The sequence below is a fragment of the Sparus aurata genome, chromosome 22 (genome assembly GCF_900880675.1).
Source record: "Sparus aurata chromosome 22, fSpaAur1.1, whole genome shotgun sequence".
In the NCBI taxonomy this organism is placed as follows: Eukaryota; Metazoa; Chordata; class Actinopteri; order Spariformes; family Sparidae; genus Sparus; species Sparus aurata.
Window position 1 is genome coordinate 14847370 of NC_044208.1, and position 17414 is coordinate 14864783.

At 39.8% G+C, this 17414-nt stretch overlaps 1 protein-coding gene across 1 annotated transcript in view; it reads right to left on the reverse strand.

Annotated features, from left to right (window-relative positions):
- rngtt (RNA guanylyltransferase and 5'-phosphatase) overlaps window positions 1-17414 on the reverse strand; it is a 100507-nt gene that overhangs the window by 82373 nt on the left and 720 nt on the right. Inside the window, exons 2-8 of the mRNA XM_030406042.1 lie at window positions 15432-15541; window positions 15240-15343; window positions 15070-15158; window positions 9388-9463; window positions 7749-8001; window positions 5254-5363; window positions 3839-3940 (exon numbers count right to left, since the gene is read on the reverse strand). Coding sequence (XP_030261902.1) covers window positions 3839-3940; window positions 5254-5363; window positions 7749-8001; window positions 9388-9463; window positions 15070-15158; window positions 15240-15343; window positions 15432-15541 — 844 coding nt within the window. The remainder of the gene's footprint in view (window positions 1-3838; window positions 3941-5253; window positions 5364-7748; window positions 8002-9387; window positions 9464-15069; window positions 15159-15239; window positions 15344-15431; window positions 15542-17414) is intronic.

The window sequence follows — 17414 nt, forward strand, 5'->3', positions numbered from 1 at the left end:
ATTAGAAGCTTATTAAAGAGCTGTGAAGGGGATACTACGTCTGCGATTCCTTTTATTTTAAACCTGCAGAGTTACGGATTATTGGTCGTCGAATATGCTGCTAAATGTCCGTGGAGTTGATCCTCCGGACAATACAGGCAGTAACTCTAAGTTACTTTTCTTAGTAGGTAACTCTGTCACGTAACAAGCTACTTTTTAATGGCAGTGATTTTTTGATGTAACATGTTGCTTTCAAAAGTAATGCTCACAACACTGGTGGAAGGTCAATATTGGCCAAAACTGGTGTTTTTTTTCCCAATCATATTTGTGCATCCCTCGCTTCCTTATTTGCACTGACACCACAAAAAGAGCTCATTTTGTGTTTGTTGTCCTTCAATCTGAGATATTGTCCCGTCTCAATGACTAACCACATCTGAGGAATTTTAATCTAAGAAAATAATAAAATAAAACCATGATGGATTTTTTTCCCTTCTTTTTTAACAAAACTGTCTCTCATTACCACTTCTTTTGTGCTAATTCAGCTTTACACAAAAGCCAATCTTGTATGAAAGATGCGGCTATTTCGCTGATAAAATCAAAACTCAGGGCGAGACGAGCTTTAAAAAAAAAAAAGCAGCGATCTGCTTCTCTCAGTTCACTCGAATTAAATAATATCAGATCAACAGCAGGAAAGAACAGACTGTCTCTCACAGACAGAATAAAGATTCTTCACTCTCAATATGCAACTATAACGGTAAGCTTTCCCCAAGTAAGGGCCAGAAGAAGTTCCTATAAAGACTGTCAGACGTACCGTATAGCCTGCTGTGTGTCAATTTTCAGAAAAATGTTATGATAAAGAAATGAGCGAAACAAACACCAACAGGAGGCGGCACCATGCCGGCAAAACACAGACAGAGTCGTCAGAGTTTTCTGTCTAACAAATAAAAGTTTTTGCCATGTAAATGTGCTGAAGTTCTGGGGTTATTTACACATAGTGGGGAGTAGAAAGCAACTTCAAGTTTCTGCCAAATAGTGTCAGTTTAGAACTCAGGAGTTGGGAGATGCATATGTTTGGAGAACCCGCAAAAACACGCATGTGCCAACACTTTCAACGCTGTTATACTTTTGTTCGGTTTGGAAAAGTTTCACTGCACAGTGCATCTCCCAGTTTCCCCTTATACATGGAGCCACCAGATTTCTGGAAATCAAGTTGAGTGGTCATAAAAACCAGGGTTGCATCTTTTAGGGCAGCATTAACATTATGTATGATAATGACAAATATAGAGTATCATGTTTTCAAGAGCCTCTTATCTCCACTGTAACACATACACACGCGCAAACACACACACACCCCACACACACACACACACACACACACACACACACACACACACACACACACACACACACACACACACACACACTATTTCATTGAATTAGATCAAGGATAAATGTATTAAATTTTGCTCAATTAGACGCAAGCACAACATGTGTTGGTGAGACTAAACTCCAAATTGTTCCACCAACGTCTTGGTTCCCCTTTCAGAGCTCAACCCCAAACCTGCTTGTTTCCCTGTTGATCTTTAAAGTTGTCTGACAAAATTATAGTTAGATTATCAATCTGTTATTACATCTGTCTTTGGTGTTGAACAATGACTGGAATTTTTTTCTGCAGAACATGATGATGACACACAGAAGTCATCTCTACATAATTTTATCCATTTAGACATTTGTGTAAAATGTTGCAACAATTATCCTATGAATTGCTGCCTACTGGACAAAAATGTGAGTCCGTGTCGACATTAGGACCAAAGTTGAAGAAATTACCTCAAGGGTATTCTTGAGATATTGTGTTTACTACCCCAAAACATAATGCCTCTTCAGACACGGCTGTCGCCGCTGCAGAGGCATTAAGAAGCTTAGTCATTCATAAAGGGCTGGGCAGTGTAGGTTTCTCAAATTGGAGGAAGTATTGCAATTGTTGGGGACTATTTTCATGGAATAAGAAACATTCAGCATCCAAGAGAGCATTGGCTTGGCTCCAATCAACTATCCTACCTCTTGTTTGTCATGATAAAGCAGCACCCTGCCAACAGTGTTGTGATGTGTTTTTAATTGTTTTCGGAAACAAAAGAGGTGTATGGCACAAAAGAATACACTGATCAGTCACAACATTAAAACCACTGACAGGTGAAGTGAATAAGATTTGATCATCTCTTCAAAAATGCAACGTCCCGCTGGGAAACCTCGGATTGTGGCAGTCATATGGACGCCACTTGACACACACCACCCCATCCATAGACAGTTGTGGACCAAGTACACAACCTCATGGCGACGACACTCTCCGATGGCAGTTTCCCATCCCCTGGGGACAATGTGCCGTGAAATACTATAAAAACTGACCTAAAAAAGAGTAACCTGCACGATATTAAATAGGAGGCTCTGATCAGTGTTTATATTAAGTTCTGGCTACAGTCCCAAAATCAAGTTGAGGGAATGTACATCAACAGTAGAAAGCTTTAAATCACACATTTATTCAGAAGGCTTTCAATCTGCACAACATACAACACTCTGGATAGCTGGTGGTTGGATAAATTCATTATGCCGTTTGTATTTTAAAGTTAGAAGAATATGAAACACAGCTAGCTGTACCCTTTGGGCACAATCTGACCACATGGACTTCAGCTGTCAGTCTGAGCATCAGCAGATCGCCCTTTACAAATCTTCTGATAGGAACATTTTTATTTGTTTTGAAATTGGCAGCTGTGTTTAAATATGGAACTTATTTTTTATGTATTTGGGACTACTAGTATACAGCAGGGAAGCTGCCCTTTACCTCGCACACTTCCCTTCCATTGTTGATCTTGTTTTGATCATTAGAGAAATGATTTCATATCGTATGAAATGAGGCGCGACTCTTGTTTTTTTATAATAAATTAACTTTTGTATTTCACTGCTTCAGTGTTCAAATTTACGGGAAAGCAGCAGGTCATATTCTCAACATAGCACCTACACTGCAGTAGAGTGATGATGACTCATACCCCGCATACTATCTCTCTCTCTCTCTCTCTCCCTTTTTCTCATGACGGAAGAAAGCCTCCTCGAGTAGCTGGGTGAAAAAACAGGGTGATGGACAAGAGCTCGAGGCGGGAGAGGAAGAGCTCAGAATCCCTCTATGTATACATTTAAGAGAAAAACTTTCCAACAACACTTTCAAGCATTCGTAGATGACAGCAGTCGATCGCACGCATCTGCAGCATGTTGGTCAGGGGCCAAATCTGTACTCCAGTCGTCTGGCTCTTGCAGGAAATTAAAGCACCGGTATGTAAAATTATGAAATTGACCACAGTCATTAAATATTCACAAGGGCGAGAGAGCACTACACGCCACTGGAATACTAAAATCATTTTTTACCCCTGAACACTAGCTTTTGATGGGAGAGCCAAGAGCAAACGAGAATTGCTCCGAGAAATGTGACAGGAAAGAAGAAGTGCTATACACTGATCCTCCTGTGGGTCCATTAGTGAAGCCATTTCACATCTCCACTGCTATTCAAAGACCACCCAGGTTGATTAGCTAGATGAAGGTGCTGCGATTAAAACCTAATAAGCAACAGGATTCACATTAGTATTCTCTCTCAGTCTTCTCTAACAACCCACAAAGGTAAATTAACACCTCAGCTACACACAACTCGGACGGACACAAACTCACTATACACCTATTGAATCTCAAAAAGGAGCCTAATGAATGGGAAGAGAAGCCAATCAGTCAGGTCAGAGACACAAAGAGCGATGTCCGTATCGACAAATGTAGACAAGAAGGCATTTATTGTAAAGAAACCCATGAACAATGGACTCACCGTGTGCCGTCAGCTTTCCAGCTGACTTTGTATGGATTCTGTTCCAGGAAACGAAGGTTTTGCCTGTCCATGGACACTGGCTGAGCTCCAGGAAAACCAGACCTGCAACAACAACGAACACACACAGCTTATATTGATCCTTCTGACTGACATTAATTTATTGAATTTATAGAACTCATCCTTTTCATGTCAACTCAACTGTTAAAACATGATGTACAAACATGACCAGCGCATCTTTCAGTAAGATTTTGGTTTTGAGTGCGTCAAACTCTAAGAATGATGCAATTCTGCTGTTAGAACTAAGGAGAATTAAGAGCCACGCATAAATGCTCCCAAGAGAAAAGACCTGGTTCGAGCCTAAGATTTATTAAGACCGTGTCTCTGGGCTAGAGAGAGCGGACAGGCTGGAATGGCTGGCTGCCCCTCCATATGCAGCCCGGTGGTAAAGCGGGCTTGTGGAAAACAAGTTGTTTAAGCTCTGTGTTTATGGAGTGGCAGCGCTGCCTGGAGACACTCTGCCTGTCCACTCTGCGTAGCCCAGAGGCACAGCTGCAAGTCAGAGATCGGTGTGTTTACGGGAAAACTACGGCTGGCAAACAGCTCAGCACCACCATACAGACACACCAGCACACATGTATAAATGATCACTATGGCATAGGCCAGTTGTGTAGGTTACGATGTTACCTATGGTATTTTTTGTGCTGTTTTTTTATGTTTTTTACACATTTTATTCAATGATTTGGTTGTGTGGTTTCATTTTATCTATTCTTTATGTTTTAAAGACATTTCAATATATTTTTTGCACATTCCTTGAAAGAGTGTACTGTATGCATAAAAATGGTCTTAAATTACAATAATTATTATTGCACTAACTTCTCAGACAATATGCAACGAAATGTAGTATCATGACAGATAATTAAATATGTGCAGTTCTATGGAAACTTTACCTGTAATGCTTTATTTTCAGGTCGACTCCTGCGCTTTCTGTCATCGAACAATCAAATATTGATCTTTTTACCTCATTAACATTTTATTAAGTTCTCTTCTTGGTTACTGAATCGTTCTTTAATTCACTGGAAACCTCTAAATGGCTTAATTGAATAACATTAACGTTTTTGTATTACAGCACTTGCGCAGTAACCAAAAAAAATTAACAACCAACAACTGTGGAAATAGCAGCGTGGGGTGTTACAAGATGCAGCAGTGAAGCTGCAGCTGCGCATCTCTATAGAAAAGAAAAATCTATTCCTGACTCTGCCGCCTGTCTGAAAGTGTCAAGATCTAAAAAAATAAAAAAAGACAAATGAGTCACTCCCAACACAGTACAGTACAGTACAGTACACCCACACACGTGTATACACACACACACAGTTTCCCAGAGGGCTGTGAGGAGGGTAAAGAGAGGTTCTTCATACTTGTCCCACTCGGCCATGTCCTGACACTTTCTTTGGATCTCTCCCAGTTTAGGTTGTGTGGTGACCTGCGTGACGCCTTTCACTGAGATGCCTTCAAGGAACACTGCACCCTGGGAGTCAAAACGAAGGAAAACAGAAGGTTGAATTGAATTGAATTTAAAGAGACACTCTCCCACACATACAAGAAAAAAAACCAAAACATTTTAATATGCCGGTGATGGCTTCCAAACAGCTGCTTCTTTGCTTTATGAATCACTGTGTGCAGAAAAAACAGGTACAAAAATTATAAATCCAGCTTTTCCTTTTGACCTCTCTCTCGCTTCAATTATATTATGAATCCACATCGATAAGTGCTGTTCTTCCGCCTCAGCTCACAGGAGACTCTACTCCTACTGAAGCCTCTCTCCGGAACCCCTCACTGCCTTCGCCCTTTGTTTATTTAGTTATCATCTTACTCTGGTGACATCTGTAGCACTCCTTTTCCAACTTAAAAAGGATTCTTGATCATTCACCCCACTTCTTAATCTCATTCATTTCTCTTTTAGCATGACCTTTTCAACCATCATTCCTTCATAGATGAGTCTTGCTTACCGGTGTACGATTATAATATGTGCCAGTTAGAACAGAAACAGATGTGGAATAGTAATATATGTCACCAAAGTGCCATCAGTGTATATGATTTGTGTATGAATGGCTGCATTCAGAGGGGAAAGTTCTGTCATGGTTCAGATTAATCTCATCCTCCTCTTTTCCATTTCTAAGGAGTATTAGGAGAATTAAACAGCTGCTTCATCTCATTTATCTACCTGTAAATCAGGACAAATTAACAGCAAATTAAACCTTGTTTGCCCAGCCAGGTGAGGACAATGCAATTTGAAATTCAGTGAGTCATAGAGCTGTGTACCGACACTGACTGACTTCTAATCACAAGGTCCTGATTAGATACGATTTACGATTCGTCTCATTTAAATATTGATTTGGTTGGGGATATTTCTGTTAAAGTACCAGTTTTGCTTGGATATGATGGAGATTCTAAGAGTAATATCATGCGAGACATGGAAACTTTCGCAATGCACACACTGCAGCAGCATGACCTCCCCTTTACAGAAGCAAATTATCCACAGAACTTTATGGGTGTCACAGTTTCTAAATCGTAATTTAAACAAAATTTGTTTTGATCATCTAATTCAACGGCAATATTTTAGCACCATTCTAAAACTGCTAGCTTTTTGGTAGCCTGCAGGTGTACTTTCAAGACATTTGGCCTTAGATGCACAAAGACAAACAGTGACTGGTTTAAAGGTAACTGTCAGCATCAGAGATGTTTAGGACATTGTTAATGATTTGCTTGGAAAGGAAAAGGTTTGCACAACCAAACTTTTATTTTGCTGTTCAATGTTAAATCCCTGAAGGGTGGTATTTTTTGTTGAGCTCTGGAATCTTAATTTACATGAATATCATTTGAACTTGCTGCAACCTTTTTTTCTTAACTTACAGAAGAATTAAAAAAAGTGAGTGAGTCGGGACATAAGTTAAATGATCTGTTGATTTTTACAAATCCAAATAGCATAGCCATCAGTGCTAAAAAACCTTAAAATTGAAAACAAATCGTGGATTTGGGCAGTTGTGACACTTCTATTAATCTTAGTATTTATCAAAAATAGCAGAGTAGTGTATCATCAAACATTAGAAATCTAAGGAGGGCCTATGACAGAATGCATTTGCAATTAATATACCTCTACAGGCATTGTTTGCTTTTATGCTGTGCCAACTTTTTTCTACTTTTGAACAGACTCTATTGTGTTTCTTTTCGTGGGAGCCAAAGCCAGTCTAGACTCTGAGACAGGCCACTCAACCAAGAGACAGTATTCCTTAATGAAAGTGAAGTGATGCAGCCTTGAGGAGCTGCTGAATAACTCAACAATTAGATTGGCCTCAATTCAGGTTTTCAGTAAACTCTTTGCAATAATGTTGACAAATTAATATTCACTGATTTGCACAAAACAAATCAATGTTTTGATTGACTTTCTACAGATCAAACACTCTTGCTGTTGTCTATTCCATTTCCTTGCCTTTGACTGAGAAAAAGCTGGCGATTCTATTTAAATTTAAGCTTAAAAATTAATTTGGCTGAGAGCATCAGCTCAATGTAAACAGAAGAAAAGCTAATTATAGGCAACTGGAGATGATTCAACACTTCTAATTTCACCGAACGGCCTTGATGAGAGCTTTACATAAAGACAGGGGGGCGGCTTTTATCTAATCAAAATTATACCTCTGCCAGGAGCTGAGATGGAAAGTGTTGGTGAATCTAAACGTCAAATTTACTGGGTTATTAAACGTAATTGAACACAAGAGTCTCATTTCTCTCACTTAGAAGAGAGGCCTCCCTATAGACCCTACATCATCCTGCAAGAGCTCAATGTCATGTGGAGAGGGACCGAAGGATTTTCCACTTAACAGTCCATTTCCTGAAGCTTCCCCGGAAGTCTCACCATTTTCAGCTTCTCCTTCTTTCGTTTCCCGGGCCCTGACCCAGAGGAGCTGGGGCCCGAATCCTGGCCCACAGCGTTACCGTCATCGTCCACTTCCCCATCCTCCTCATCGTCAAAGCACCACTCAGGGAGCGCAGGGGCTGAGGGCGTGTCCTCCTCATCACCATAGCGACGGAAAAGCTCTTTGAGGTAGTCTCCCTTGTAGATCCCGGGGGCTCGGGCCTGGCTGAAAGCCGCCACAGCTGCCTCGACGCTGATAAGACACAAACACAGATGGGGAATCTTAAAGAGTTTTATGTATTCTTGTTAAATTATTTCTACATTCTGCTTTACTGTATTTCACATTTGATCTGGTTATCATCACTAGCACTGCAACGATGATAAAGATTTTTTCAAAGAAAAACAGAAAACATTTGATGATTTCAGGGTCTCAAAAGGTGAGAACTGGATGCTTTAGCAAATCTTCAACTATAGTTGACTGAATTGGAGCTGTAACTAAGGATAATTTTCATTACATATTAATCAGACGGTTGTTTTCTGAATTCTGTATACAAACGTAGGAAAAGGAGAAATCACATTTAAACGTTAAAGCTGCTGATTACCCTGTCAACTGATTAACCAACAAATGTTTCAGCTCTTATGTGAATTTTTTCAGGGTTTGGGTCAGAATACAGGCAACCTTAAAGCCATCACCTTGGGCTCTAGGAAATAGTGATGTGATTTCTTTTACAATTTTTGGACATCTTAAAACTGGCAAGGCTAAGAACTACAGTGGGCAACATAACACCATAGGCAACTGGGCTCAGCAAGCTGAAACTGTACACAAACTCCCGAGTCCTACAGATGCCAGTTTGAAAATAGGTCATACAGTATGGAGGCGATTTACAGCGGCTCTTAAGCACTTCTTAGTTCAGTAACAGAGAGGTGTACATTTTTCTGTTTGATAAGGAAAATAGGTTTAAAAAGATTTCCTTTCTTGACATTTTGTGAATTTATTTTGTTTATTTATTAGACTAAGTAGTGAAGTTGCAGCTGAAAATACGGAAGCTATCAGACCATCGCCTCTTGAGGTACTAAATGGTAATAGGAGTTAGGAAGGACCGGGGCTACCTGGTTAGCATGTTTAAGTCAGTTAATATCTGTGCAACACAGTGGACATTTGGTACAGTAGACATTTTTTTTTACTTTTTTTAAACATAAATTTAGCCATATGCTACACCAAAACACTTCACTTAATGTTAAGAGCATTTTTCAAGGGCCATATGACAAAAATCCCCAATCATTGATTATTTGAAACTGTAAATGCACCCAGAATATTCATTACACAGGAAGTAGTGGGTGCAGGGATAGTTTTAATCAGCATGTCCACAGCTTCCCGGGATTCTGCTCTCTCAGACAGCTGCTCCACCTCTCAATGAACACACCCCCTCTTCTGCTCCACTGTTCTAAATTATTCATATGCCAACCAGCAGACTTTTATAAAAAAAATCACTGACAGGGGTGGGAGATTTTTGAAATCAGATTCACGATGCAGGCCACCTGGGTTGTATTGTTTGTGCTGTCATGCGAGACGATTGTGAGCATTGTGAAACTCTTTGCAGTGCAAGTGTTGTGGGGGGGGGGGGGGGTCGGCCCTTACCTCCAGTCCATCTTCTCCACCAGGTATGCACATATCAGAAATCCTGTCCTGTTGAAGCCATGCGTGCAGTGAACACCTTCAGGAGAAAAAGCAGCACAGTGGTCAAAAACAGAGAATTTACATTTATATTTTAATCTTAAGCATTTCGCACAACACTCTTAGAAGGGTAATAGTAACAAAATATGCTCATGAGTCATATCACCAATCTCTCCTTTCCCCCTCATCTATGCTCTACGCCCTCACAAAATGTAATGTTGCATAATGCAAGTGTGGCGTCATTGTTTCAATAGCACTGTGGTTTAAGCACAATCTTATCCAATGTGCTCCCGTCTCACATCAATAACATCAGTCCTCTTTGAGATGAACTAAGGCAGGGTCCATGTTAGGAGCGAGGGCATCACAGGCAGATTTCCTCTTTCTGCTCAGAGGGGGGCCACATCAACAGTCAGCTGTTGCACAGACGGATCCAAGAATTTAGGTAACATTGAAGGAGGTGGAAGAAAAGGGCACAGGATCAACAAAAAAACTAAGAGAAATCACACCCTTTTTTTTTTCAAAGTCAATTTGAATCGTCTGTTGAAACACAAACAGACACCAACACTATCAGCTAACAGCCCAAACAGTTAAATTTTGTTCGCCATTTCAATAGAACGTTCAGCTAAGAAGATAATCTGCATCAAGCATCCTCCGGCAGGTGCACAGTAGGGCTCGCACAACACAAAATACAACCATCTGACTCTGATATCTCCCCAACAGTGGACGTTTGCCTGGCAACGCCGAGGATAATGAAGATGAAATGAAGCAACGTCAGAGGATGGGGATCACATTTACCAGCCCAACTGTCTAATTTGGACATGTGTACCGCAGAGACAACAAAACCTAATCACCAGCTGGCTAAAGACAGGACATTGATGAGATGACATTCACACATTCTGCTCTGATGTTGGAGCAATTTGATCTAGTAGGCAACAACAGAATTGGACAGGGTTAAAAGACGCTGGAGTGTGAGGTACAAGAGAGCACCCTGCTGTCACCAGTGTGAAAGTGCAACTTCAAGATCCCTGCGTACCCCACTGATATCAACATTTGAGAGATTAAAAGATCTGTGAACAATATGTTTGGCGATTTAAGTGTTTTTGTAAGCATTAATGGTCTTCTCCTTTCTGAAACTTTTTTTTACGTGTTTTAAGTGATACAAAAACCAACACAGAATATAACTTGCTTGAGATAAATGGATAAAGAAACAACTCAAATCATATAGGTTTACATACCCAATATCAAAGTACCAGCAATAAATACATTACAGTCCAATCTTACTATCTTACTTAAAGTAAGGAATCTCTGTCTGTATGTTATTCATATATCTCGAGAACAGTTCATCCGATCTACTTCACACTTCGCAGGTTTGTTGCTGGTGATCAGAGGAAGTGTAGTGTCCAATTTGGCGCAATATGCACACATGACCAGTTCAATATCAATAAGTCTGAATATAAAGTTAACACTGCTGTGCAGCAGCAGGAATACGGCTTCAGTGCTCTGGCTTCATGGCTCTGCAGACTGAGGGTGGGCTCATACCTGATCCTCCTCATGCAATTTCTTGGGGAGAAGTAGACGTTGACAAAATTAAGATTAGCAGTGAGAAAAAAACCATACCAGAAAGATAAACAAGTCTGGATGAGTTGCAAGACATGGTGAACATAGGTTTTCTGTTCTTCAGCGAGAAATGAAGGTGAGATTTTGAGTTTCTGTCAACGGTACTATCCTAGCTAACGTTAGCCTCAAGGGCTAGGATGTTTTGGCAGCAACATAAACTGCTCCCGGATGCCTTTTATTATCGGTTGTTGTCGCCCAGCTTGGAAAGTAGGGATGCATTCATCCAGATTGTAAATTGTACATATTCAACATGTTTCACATCATTGTGGCAGCCCAAAAAAAACTCCAGAAAGTCCAGTTTGACAATGTTAAACAGGTGTTCACCCCAGGTTACAAATACAACATTCACTGCCACTGGCCCGAAGAAAGCAGCATCTGAATGCCAAACTCAGATCACACTGTAAAATTAGGCAGCGCTGCTCAAATACGAATCAAGATATTTGACCTCTTAGACTCGCTACACTGCATTTTTACGCTTCAAATATTATCTTATTTTAATGTGCTGTTTAGCTGTTAAAACTGAATGTTCATAACCATATGGTCACTTTGGATGCTGTGTAACTCTCTTTGGTTCGTTGTTTGGGGCAGATTACTGAAGTGTGGGCCCCAGTTCAAGGTGAAGCTTTAGTTCTAATTTAATGCTGAATAGGTTAAAGAAAATCAAAGCTCCACATGTTGTATTTTTGACTTTACACTAAGGGATCTCATGCAGCCCTTATGCTAATCAAGCGTACTCCTTACGGATGATGCTTAATTTTTGGAAACCTCATATAAGATATTCCTGATCCACTGCCTACAAGATGAAGAAATTACATCTTTATTTCTAGGAGGATTAAGCAACAAACAAACACAGTACAGAATGCCAAGAAGTCAAGCTGGAACTGGTCCAAGAGGAGACATAAGCGGATATAACTGAGCTATAATAGTGCCGGGGTCTGTAGTCAATTCAAGGACCTCTTCAACAACGTTTAATAAATTGGAAGAGTTCCAAGCCGGCAAAATGTATGCAGCAGATATGAAGTTGGGATCATTTTACCATGGTTACACGCTGGATCTATGTCCAGGCAACCTCTCTGACAACTTCTCTTTAGTCCATCATGCCCAGTGTAGTATTTTACACTGTAATGGTCTATGTCTAAAACAGGAAATAAACAAAGCTACCTTTTTTGGGGCAGAAAAACCGTGAGACTGTTTTCTAAGTTATCCGAAACCACTTGCCACTTCATATTTCACAACAATTTCATGTGACATATCCGCTCAGTGACACATCCATACCACTACATCTACAAGAAGCTGAAATTGGCCTATTTGTCACATTCAACGCTTTGCTTAGCTGCTTACGAAACCATTTTCACATGCATCAAGACTGTTACGTAACGATGAGCCATGAGAAAAACATGATTTGATAACTTGATTGAACAGAAACCAAAGATAGTACATTCTGATGAATAACAGTAAGCCTTCAACTAACAAGAGTATTTCCACAAAGTTCAAACTCCAAATGCAAAACAGCCCACATGCAGACAACACAATTCAAAATCAGCCTTTTAAACCATATTTATTTAGTCAGAGTTTAGGCTTGGTGTCTACTGATGTCCTTTCACCTCAAAATCACCTACACAGTTTTCAGTGGGAGAGGAGTGTTGTTTCTCATGTGAAACTCCCACACTTAGAAAACCAACCACGGAGAGACTTGCACGACAATTGTTTTTGTCTCGTTTTTTCAAGGATGGTTAATTAGGAGCCATGCACATTATGAAAGTGCATTTGCACCTTTTCAGTCTTTAACAATGACACGTGAGCGAACCATTTCACCTCCAGGTGCTACACAGAGCTACTCTGTGACCCTCAGCGGAAGGAAAGGTTGTAATGGATATTCTATTTTTTAAAAGGACAGCAATTAAAAGTAATTGCATCAGTGTTAGCTAGCAGCTAATTTGCATGTGTTGATCCTGGGGAGGTAAACATACAAACAAAAAAAAACACACATAACAGCAACTACACAAAAATATCACAATGCATAAAAGTACATCAATATGAACACTGCAATATATAAAAGGTCCAACGGCATAAAAGTAGAATTAGTATGATAAATAGATCGTGCAAGACAGTCATTGGTGATGACACTTTTGTGCCAAAACTTGAGTCTGGTTTTAAACACAGGTCCACTTCCAAGAGTTTAACTGTATGAATATAAAATATGCTCACTGGGAAAAACAGTGTGAGCACTGTGAATTAAACACGAAGGCTTACTTCCATCTCCACTGGTCTAACTTTAGAGTATGGCTGCTCTCTGCTGGAGAGATAAAGTAATGCTACTAATGGGCCAGTGCAGTCCCACACTGGTGATGGTTTAGCATCACAAAAAACATGTGGTTAAAAGAATAATCTAAACTTAAGCTCCAAACATGTGTTTTCACACACAAAACCAGATGAAGTCTGAATCACACATCTATGTTCAAAAAAATTCAATGTGGACACAAATAAATGGGTTCAAGGTTTAAATCAAACCCAGCTGCAACATGCGGAACAAGTAAGCTCTGTTAACAATTACTAGCTACTGGATAAAAAACGCCCATTTCAGTGAACTTGAGCTACTTCCATTTTATAAATTAACATAAAATAACATAATGTTTGGGGAAATTTTGAAAAAAAAGGGGCCCTAATCCCCACTCATGTTGGCAAAACTTCCTTAAACCTCCCATGAAGGCACTGAACTGTGCACGGCGACTGCGTCAATATCAATGCTTTATGTGTTGATGATAATTTGCCTTAACATATTAATAATCTGTCAAGGATTAATAATTGTCCTTCATACCTCTCTGATTGCTTTTCTGCTTTTGCTCCAACCTTTTTCTTGGTGGCTTGCTCAAGGTTGCAAAAAGTAAACTATAAAAAAAGGAAAGCTGCAGCTGCATCCTGATAGATTTGGAACAAACTTCCATCACAAATATGACACGCAACTTCCATGAATAGTTTTAAGAAACAGCTCAAACATTTGATTACTACCGTCTCCTGTTCCTGAGAACTCGGTTATTGATTTCTGTAGCTTCTCTTGTAAAGCACTTACAGCTGCATTTTTACGATTTGAAAGGTGTACTATAAATGAACTTAACTATCATATTAAAAAGAAATATAGATGCCAGACATTCTGGTACCTCAGCAAATCTACTGTGAGGATACTTGATTCTAAAATACTCACAGAGAAGTGCGTTGTATGCCAGCACACAACTTAGAGGAATGTTACGGTCACAAAATTGTAAATCCTTGAGGATACGCCTTCTCATAGTATAATTATATTCTTTACTGCAAGATAAGAGAGCCAAAGTAATGGTTTCTGAAATAAAGCAGAGGCGCTCCAGATGTTCAAACCTCGGGCATTCAAATTCACATCGAGTGGGATGATAGGGAGCTTGAATGTCTAAAGGAGCAGTGAGGTGCCACGCCATTAAAACAAGATTCAAATGAGTTACTGCTGAGACAAAGCTGTTCCTGCAGTCTAAGTAAAGAAAACACCCTGCTAAGACATTTACAGCAGCTGCTCCTCAGGGTTCTACTTTCTTATATGCTCTTATTATACCATAAGCTGAGGTGAACCACAGAGCACGTCACAGATTTTAGTTACACTTATATCATCTGAGTTAAACACTGAGACAAGAAGCGAGGACTACCTTGTTTCAAATGTGCACTATGGGCACTATGTAGCTTTGAAGAAGAAATTCAAACTCAGAATTTAAATATTGAGGTTATTATTTATGTAGTAATACAAACTCAGAAATATCCATCTTTTCTGTAAGTGAATAAACAAGCCGTTCTTAGAGGACGATATGGTTCCCAGAACAATTCTTGAAGCTAGAGAGGTGGCAGGTTCTGCCAAATGTATTACAGTGTTATAAACACAAACTTTTGTTTATTAGTTTGTTAAGGCAAAAAAGAAAATTGTGACAAGTGCAAAAAGAAAAAGACAGGCACTAGAAGCACATGATCAGTCAATGATCTGATCCATCTGTTGAGCTCTGCTTTCCTTACCTATCAGTTCTGTGGGATTCTTCTCGATGAAGTGTTCGCAGAGCCTGATGAACATTGAAGTCGCGTCTTTTGAAGGGCATTCACCGTGGCTAAAACAAACAGAATGACATTGATCTCATGGTCTATATCACCCCTAAATGTTTGATTCAAGACAGGGAATTTATTCGTACCCTTTACACTGAAGCTTCACGTATTTGACGCCGTCTTTTTCGATGTCGTTGCGGTCATAAAAGCGAGTAGTGTTCGTCAAGTCGACAAGCAAACCCATTTTCACCTGAAAGAAGATAAAAGTGACACGTGAGTTTTGGGGTGTTTAATTTTAGAATGTTAATCAGAACTTCAGTCTTCACACAGTTACTTACTTTTAGACTTTTTAGGTAGTTGGACAGCATGCTCGGGTGAAACCTGTTCTCCTCTGGAACCTGGTCATCATATCGGGGACCCAACATCGTTTTCATTGGCAGGAATTTACCTATGCAGGATGATGCATGTAATGAACAAGTGGTCCTCAGTATGAAACTGTACTCTGTTGCTGTTAAGATTTTATAGATGTATTTATAAATAAATATAAATACATTTATTATAGGTTTCTCTGAACATATGACCAAATCTGCTGGCTCAAAAACATACATACAGCAATTCTAATATTTGGTTCAATGACCCTTGACCATTTTTACCACAAGGTGGCTTTTGATACCCATCCACCAGCTTCTGGTAGTTCTCTGGCTGAATTTTTAACCACTCCTCAACAGAATCAGTGAAGTTGGACAGTAACACAGATTTGTTTCTTCAGCACAGTCCACATGATCTTGATGGGGTTCAAGTAAGGACTTTGGGAAGGCCATTCCGAAACCTCAATTCTAGCCTGATTTAGCCAATCCTTTACCACGTCTGATGTGCGTTTTCGGGATCATTGTCCTGTTGGAACACCTAACTGCACCCAAGACCAGATCTCCTGGCTGATGATTTTAGGTTTTCCTGAAGAATTTGGAGATAACCATCCTTCTCTATCATTCCATTGACTTTCTTTAGAGCACCAGATCCACTGGCAGCAAAACAGCCCCACAGCATAATATTTCCAACAAGATGCTTGTCAGCAGGCTCTCCTGACTAGTTCAAATCAATGGTGGGCTCTTTTTTCTTTCCCATTATAGCGTTTGTGGCTTAGAGTAATGGGTGCAGAGAAAAGTCATCAGCCATTATCAGTCAGAATCACTCAGAAGAAGTTAAGAGGCCAAACAAAGAAAATTTGATTCACACAACTTTATATAATCACCTACATCTATCGTTCAAGTTACTGTATGTTTTTTTTTAGTTTTTTTTTTTAACCAGCAGATATGGTCACATTCATATAAATTAAATTAAGATTTGGAGCCAATTGCACAAATGTTTCTTTTTGTGGCAAAGTAGCATGTGTCCCTCTTATCCTATCACAGTAAAAATGAGAGCTGTAGAAATCATCAGAACTGAAGTCTGCCATGGTATACATTTTCATTACAATTATATCCAATTTTTTGCTCGGGACTGTATATGCACCCATGTTCCAATATGCCTGACTTTGTATCTCATACTTCGGCGTTTCTCATCTCGAAATGCTGACTTTAGGTCTCAGAATTTCCACCCTCTATCCCAGAATTATGACTCGTATGGCCTTCCGTACAAAAGGTACTGGCATATCTAAGTAAGTTGACCCGTCTGTGTGCATTAGTTTAAGTAATACGTCTGGATTTTTACGTGCCACCATTACCAACGTTACTTTTAATTTGTACATCTGTCTCCACTGCTGCACTTATAAAAAAGGCAGACGAGGGTAGAGATGGGTCTTGCCATGCCAGATTCAGGTAAACAACTGGTCGTATTTACATTATTTACTGTATGACGACCACTACACAGAATCGTGCCCAACCATGCTACTGCCCCGGTTTGTTTTGACACGTGACGCTCCGACAGAGATGCTAGCCAGCTCCGTGACTGTTAGCACTTTCCTACTGCACTTTTTCTTATGGGAAATAAATGAAAGACACATAGCCCCCACAAAGTCATCTCAAGTTCAGGATTAAATCTGAGTTGTTGGCTCGTAAAAAGCACGCACTTTGATAGCCCGTAAACCACAGGTGCCAATTTAGCTAAACGGCGCGCGCTCGAATGGTGTCATGTCAAACTTCATTTAAAAATGTGACAAATTAAGGTGGTCTCGCTGTTAGCGGCAAACAAACATGCGCACTGATAAATGTCTAAGCTTCTTGAGTTCCTTGGTGTAATCCAGTGGCATCGGCGCCTTATTTCACACCAAACATCGCTTCATTTAAAAAAAAAAAAAAAAGAAAAGAAAAAAGATATTGCTT